At 47.0% G+C, this 6,717-nt stretch overlaps 1 protein-coding gene across 1 annotated transcript; it reads left to right on the forward strand.

The window, feature by feature from the left end:
* Positions 1 to 1,230: 1,230 nt before the first annotated feature.
* LOC127334870 (serine/threonine-protein kinase SAPK7) lies at positions 1,231 to 5,762 on the forward strand. The gene is made up of 9 exons (XM_051361408.2): positions 1,231 to 1,621; positions 1,766 to 1,840; positions 1,956 to 2,057; positions 2,181 to 2,234; positions 2,322 to 2,414; positions 2,668 to 2,760; positions 4,799 to 4,903; positions 4,996 to 5,094; positions 5,171 to 5,762. The coding sequence occupies exons 1-9, from the start codon at positions 1,502 to 1,504 to the stop codon at positions 5,501 to 5,503; spliced, it is 1,074 nt and encodes a 357-aa protein (XP_051217368.1). The 5' UTR covers positions 1,231 to 1,501; the 3' UTR covers positions 5,504 to 5,762.
* Positions 5,763 to 6,717: the final 955 nt, after the last annotated feature.

A 6,717-nucleotide genomic window follows, 5' to 3' on the forward strand; every position in this document is an offset into this window, starting at 1 on the left:
TCGTCATTTACTACTGTTCCAAAATTTTCATATAATTTTTCATTAAAGTTAAATTCTGTAGAGCTTAATTATTTATAAAATAAATACATTTCTAGAAGCAGGCATACATGATGAGAAAACCGTTTTATAAATAAAACCACAACGGGCAAACCGATACAACATGATGAGAAAACCCTCTTACAAAGGAGATCAAGATAAACAACAAAGTACAAGGAAAATTAAAACTTGCCACCTGACGACAAGGCCTTCAAAGAGGGTAACGACGCAAAGCACCGACGTCGTCGAGACCAAGATGGTCAAGGGTTTTCATCTAGAGTCGCAAGTGGAGAAGGTGACCACAACAAAGCTCCCAAAAGGATTACCACACCCGTTGGCATGGCCGCCCTTGGCGTCAGAACGCTGAGCTTTCGTCCGAAAAAGACCTTCATGCCACGCTCGGTATCTCATACCGTCCATTGTCCTCGAGCCAGGCCTCCCGAAGGCGATCTAGGAGCTGCCTTTGCTGAAGCACCGCCAACATCAAGATCCCTCGCCGCTCGCTCCTTGCCATCTGCACGACCAAAAAGCAAAGCCATCACCACCGCCATGTCGCTCATCGTAGAGTCGCCCACACAGTTCACCTTTTGATGCGTCCAAGATCTCCCATCCATGATGCAGCCGGCACCACGGTGGCATGTCCATCGGTGCGAACGACGGAGGTTCGGGAAGCCAACCATCCCACCGACAACATATCAGATAAATATATTAGTCCTTACAATATCGAATGCATACATTTCATGGCCATCTCCGTAATATAAGTTTGATATTGTAAGCGTTAATTCTTTTATTTATATATTTACATATTTGGTAGAACTTTATAAAACTTGACGTTGACTAATAATTATGGTATGCAACATTATTTTCTAGGAGAGAGGAAGTACGTATTAATTGTGGCCATACTGCCATACATGGATTACCGCTATCATTTGACCACATCTGTCCCTAGTTCTCCAAAACCTAGCAAGCCAACAAGAGCGAGACGGTACTCGGTTGAGCAAAGGCAAAGCAACGCAGACAGGCAGAGCACGGTAGCGATGCACACGAGTACCTCGTCGTAAATTGGAAGAACCCAAAGGTGCCAATACAATAAAAAAAAATAGCAGAAAAAACAAATCAGGAGCACGCCGTATCATGGCACATCATCATCATTATCTAATCATCAAATAAAACTCCTCACTGGAGCAGCAGCAGCAGCAGCGGAGGTAGTACTGTAGTAGTAGTATTAATTAATCGAGCTCATCCCAGCGAAGGAGAAGAAGAGAAGAAGCCTCTCCTTTAAGCTTCGAATCCTTCCCCCCTCCCTCCCTCCTCCCACTCTTCTTCATCGTTCCAACGGCAACGAAGCTTCCGAAACCTCCGAAGGGGATTCCCCACTCGCCAGGCTCTCGCTCCTGCCTCCGGAGCGATCAAGCTAGCCAGCGCCCGCGATCCCGCTCCCGGAGGTGCAGGCCGGGATCCGCCCATGGAGAGGTACGAGCTGCTCAAGGACATCGGCGCCGGCAACTTCGGCGTGGCGCGGCTGATGCGTCACAAGGAGACCAAGGAGCTCGTCGCCATGAAGTACATCCCGCGGGGCCTCAAGGTGCGCCCGCCCGCCCGCCGGATTCGGCTGTGATCCGTTCCGGCATGGGACGCGGTTTTCTTTCCTTTCCGCGCCGCGATTCCCCAACCTGCCAAGTTTTGGGATGTTCTGCCGACTGATTGGTGTTTCCTTTGCGGTTTGCAGATTGACGAGAATGTGGCGAGGGAGATCATAAACCACCGGTCGCTGCGGCACCCCAACATAATCCGATTCAAGGAGGTGAGCGAGCGCGCGAGGAAAAATGGAGGATGAACTCGATCTTTTCTTTTGCGTGTTTGGGTGCAGAGATAGAGAGAGAGTAATCGTAAATTCGTAATCGATTCTTCTGCCGCAGGTGGTTGTGACGCCGACGCACCTGGCGATTTGCATGGAGTACGCGGCCGGCGGCGAGCTCTTCGACCGGATCTGCAACGCCGGGAGGTTCAGCGAGGACGAGGTGAGGATCGGCTCGTTCATTCATTGGCCGTGTCCATTTCTTGGAGAACTCGCGCCGATTCCTCTGTAACTGACTCATGGCTGCTGGCCTGCTGCCCTGTTCTTCTCTTGCTTGCACTTGCAGGCCAGGTACTTCTTCCAGCAGCTCATCTGCGGCGTCAGCTACTGCCACTTCATGGTAAGATCAGTAGTAATACTAGTGCTGATCAAAATAGATGCAAGATCATCATCCGATGCTAGTATAAACTTGTTTTGTGATGTGCAGCAAATTTGCCATCGGGACTTGAAGCTGGAGAACACGCTCCTGGACGGCAGCCCGGCGCCACGCCTCAAGATCTGCGACTTCGGTTACTCAAAGGTAATAATAATTGAAAAATAAAGCAATAAATAAAAATTTCGTTTTCTGAGGGTCAAAAGGTTGCACTTTGCTTGGCTTTGCGGCCGAAAAGATCGGAAGATTCATTTCTCAGCCACTTCCAGAAATGCAATCGCTTTCCATTTTCTCACTTCCAGAAGCAACTTGGCTTGCCATTGTTGACCCAAGCAAGTTCGGTGCCACGCCACCGCCTTTTTCCACTACAAACAAATATAACTCGTTTTTCCTGCTGCAGTCGTCGCTGCTGCACTCGAAGCCCAAGTCGACGGTGGGCACGCCGGCGTACATCGCGCCGGAGGTGCTCTCCCGCCGGGAATACGACGGCAAGGTCAGCCATCTCTCTCTCTCTGCTCTTCTCTCTCCCTCGTGACTCTGCAGCTGGGGCCCCTCGTGCACGTGGCCTCTGCCGTCCTAGTACACGTAGTAGCGTGGCGCTCGCTTCCCGAGGCCGTCTACCAGCGTGCTACGTAGACCCGGCGTATGAGTCAGCCCGCTCGCGTCAGCATGTGGGCCCGCGTTTTCATTCTCGTAGGCTTACGGACTAGGATCTTTGTGGGGGCTGCTATCTCTGGCCCGTGGATTCAGAATTTGTCAACTAGTCGCAGATCTGCCGGCCTGTTACCGGGCAGACGTGCGCCCCGCCCACTGGGCGCGGGGCCCAATAGGGTGTGGGATTGGGCCCAACGGCCATGCTGGCTCTCAGGTTGTGTCCATCCACTGCTTGCTGCTGCTCCTGTGGCAGATGATTAGATTCCCTGCGAATGTGGACAGTCCCTGTCCTAGCAGCCCTCCAAATGTATGATTTTGGAAGGATGTGCATTTTGTTGAAAAACTCGTCCGGGAAAGCAAAAAGAAGGAGAGCGATTGTGTTCTTTTCGTGCGTGATGTCGATTTCGACATTCACATTCTCGCGTTTTTTCTTTCTGGGGTGATCGAAATTCACCAATCATTCACTCTGCTTTTGTTGCACGCCATCCAAATGTAAAAAGAGGGGGGGGGGGGGGGGAGGTTTTGCTTTGATTCGAATCATGCCGGTTTAGTGCTGAGTAGTTTTATTTTGTTTTTTCACGAGAAGATCACGAGTTTGTAAGACGTTGTATCCCATCTTTCCTTATTCTATTGTGACCTGGAGTAAAGTTAGATTGCCTGGAGAAAGCATGTGATTCTCTTTTTCGCACTTGATCCAAGCAATCTTGTTCCTAAGTTCAGTTGTGTGCGTAATGCAATATTAGCGAGTGGAGAGACAGTGGCGTAATCATGTCTATAGGAGCATGCTTTGAAGGAATGATTTTAGATCACTAGGGGAATTTAAAGGATCCGATGGAGATGGATCAGTTGAATGCATGTCTGTGACAAAGCTCCTTGAGGTAGACACGCATAGCCGCGTCAGTTCAACAATTTGTTTTTTTTGTTGGACTAGACATCTTTGTTGGTTCACTGCACATACTTTATGTCCCTTTCTAAGTTACCATCATGGTTATAGTGCTACAGACTAGCTAGCAGATGTTGTCACAACGGCCCCTCCGACCCAATCCTTTTCAAGTAGCCTTGTTAGACTGAACTTCTCCTTGGCCCTTTCTGGTCCTTCAAAACTATTTCGTTATCTCGCTTCCTTTTTTTGTTGTCCTCTACTGCCATCATATCCCGTGAAGAATTTTCTTTACGACGGTTACCTCCTTTTGTTCCTTCGGTGTCCAAGAGATCGCATTAGATTAGTTACATTTTGTGCTTTCCAGGGCTGCAAAATTGGTCGCATTTGCTTGTCAAAAGAGAAACAGTTGGATGCGCTGGAGATTAGCATAGGTAGTCTATTGATAGCATGGCAACTATTACTTTATTGTCGGTTTCCAGGCCAATCCTTTTCAAACTGCAAAGTGCCGTTGATTTTCCCAACCACATGGTGCCCACCTTTGCTGCCATAAAATTATGTGCTTTTTGGCTGTTTTCGCATTAAATTATTATAACGTGTTTGTCTTGACCTACCCGATTTCTGGTAAGATTGTTTTGAAATTCCCTGATTGCGTTATGGAACTAAATTTGGATAGAACTCATTTTATTCGATGTATCATAAAATATGTTTTTTTGGTGTTACTTTCCAAAACAATAGATTCAAGTTCATTACAGTTTTATTCATATGTAAACAAAGCTGAAATTTGTGCACTTTAAACTTTATGTATGGTGTTTTGAGCATACTAAGTATAGCGGATGGCATAAAATGCATATGTTCTCAAATGTGCTTCCCTACAAGTTGTTGCTCTTGGCTTCTTGCCTTCATTTATCTATATGGCTGTTAGCTTTTTTTACAGTACTATGTGGTTGTTAATTCGTTACGTGTTCTAACATATTTGCATCTGTTGATGATTCAGACAGCCGATGTCTGGTCTTGCGGAGTTACCCTTTATGTGATGCTAGTTGGCGGTTACCCTTTTGAGGATCCTGACGACCCCAAGAATTTCAGAAAGACCATTGGGGTAGCAATTTCAGAACTCTTTGCTGAGCATCCTTGAATTTGACTTATTGTCTCTGCTTATTCTTATGGCTAGTGATTTTTTTCTGATATCAGAGAATAATGTCAATCCAATACAAAATACCTGAGTACGTCCATGTATCCCAAGACTGCAAGAACCTCCTTGCCGCCATTTTCGTCGCAAACCCTGCTAAGGTACTTTTCTGCATAAACTCAGATAAACTTACAAGAGGGAATCACCGTTGGCTTATTCCTTTCCAACTTGATACAGAGAATAACAATGAGGGAGATCAGGAATCACCCCTGGTTCTTAAAGAACTTACCTAGAGAGCTCACAGAAGCTGCCCAAGCAATGTACTACAAAAGAGACAACAGCGCCCCAACTTACTCTGTCCAAACTGTCGAAGAGATCATGAAGATCGTCCAGGAAGCACAAAAACCACCTCCTTCCACCACCCCGGTGGCAGGTTTCGGATGGGTGGAGGAGGACGAGCAGGAGGATGGCAAGAAGCCAGAGGAAGAACCAGAGGAGGACGACGAAGAAGACGAGTATGAGAAGCAGTTGAACGAAGTGCGTGCCAGCGGTGAGTTCCACATCAGCTGATCGGGCTCCGCTGGCCTGAGAAGACCGCAGACTAGAGATAATTGTCATAAATGTTATAGCAGATGATGGTCTTACCCTCATCCTTGTAGTTTGTGGTCTCGTTCTAAGTTTTTTCTCTTCATTCTTGTCTCTGATACTGCAACGGTGTAAATTACCAAACTGGTTCCGTCGCTGTCTTTACAATGACTGATTAAGTTAGCATGCGGAAACATAATGTATGGAATAAATAATATTATTGAGATGTTGCAGTTTTCTTTCATGTCCTGGAGATTGCAGCTGCATCGTATGCTGTTTATGAATCTGTTGTATGAAACGCGCTGGGACAAAATCCGTCACAGAAGCCACTAGGCAAACGAACATATAATAAGAGTTAAATGCTCAACAGTGGTGGCAACTCCTTGTTCAGATCCATGTACTACTTCTGAATATATCCAGCTGTGCAACTTCAAAATGAACCAATGACCCCACCAGGCGTATTTTCCATATTGTGCCACGTAGTGCTCCATTGCAAATGGGCAACTCTTTGTTCAGATCCATGTACTACTACTGAATATATCCAGCTGTCCAACTTCAGAATGAACCAAAGACCCCAGGCGTATTTTCCATGTTGTGTCACGTAGTGCTCTATTGCAAATGTTTATGCACACATGGTCTCATGGAACTGCGCCATTGTGATAGGAATTCTTTACATGGACAAAGAAATAAATCGATCACAACAGTGGGCGTGATGGGTATTAACAGGAAACTGAAAATAAATACCAAGTCATACCAGCACTCGAGCTTTTGCCAAATATAACATTGCATAGACCAGCATTTCACAAACGGGGTCGAATGAATCTCTTCGATGCAGAGTTTAGGGGTCTGGCCCTCCATTTTGTAAAAAAGGCCAGCGTTTTAGAGTGAACTGTTTAATGCAATACCAAATAATCATTACGGGAAAGCATGTCATTGCCTTGCAACGATTTGCATGTCAAAAGACCTTGTATGCACGGCAAAGGCTTTGCCGTATGACGCCGCACTGCAGTGCCTTTGACAACAAAGCTTTCTTTGCCGTACGGCTCACCTATGCTGCACGGCAAAGGCTTTGTCGTGCGCTTGATTCGCTACCGTGCGTCCCTAGCGCTGCCGTGCGCCCCAGCACTTTGCCATGCGGGCAGACACTGCCGTGCGTCCCTTGCGCTGCCGTGCGTGCAGTCGTTGCCGTGCTCCGGCCC

Source organism: Lolium perenne, chromosome 2, assembly GCF_019359855.2.
Source record: "Lolium perenne isolate Kyuss_39 chromosome 2, Kyuss_2.0, whole genome shotgun sequence".
Lineage (NCBI taxonomy): Eukaryota > Viridiplantae > Streptophyta > Magnoliopsida > Poales > Poaceae > Lolium > Lolium perenne.

Bases quoted from the DNA above. Each gene is read 5' to 3' on its own strand.
- LOC127334870 (XM_051361408.2), top strand. From the start codon at position 1,502: ATGGAGAGGTACGAGCTGCTCAAGGACATCGGCGCCGGCAACTTCGGC. The intron at 1,841-1,955 runs GTGAGCGAGCGC...CTTCTGCCGCAG, and splicing joins ACATAATCCGATTCAAGGAG to GTGGTTGTGACGCCGACGCA. The intron at 2,761-4,798 runs GTCAGCCATCTC...TTGATGATTCAG, and splicing joins GCCGGGAATACGACGGCAAG to ACAGCCGATGTCTGGTCTTG.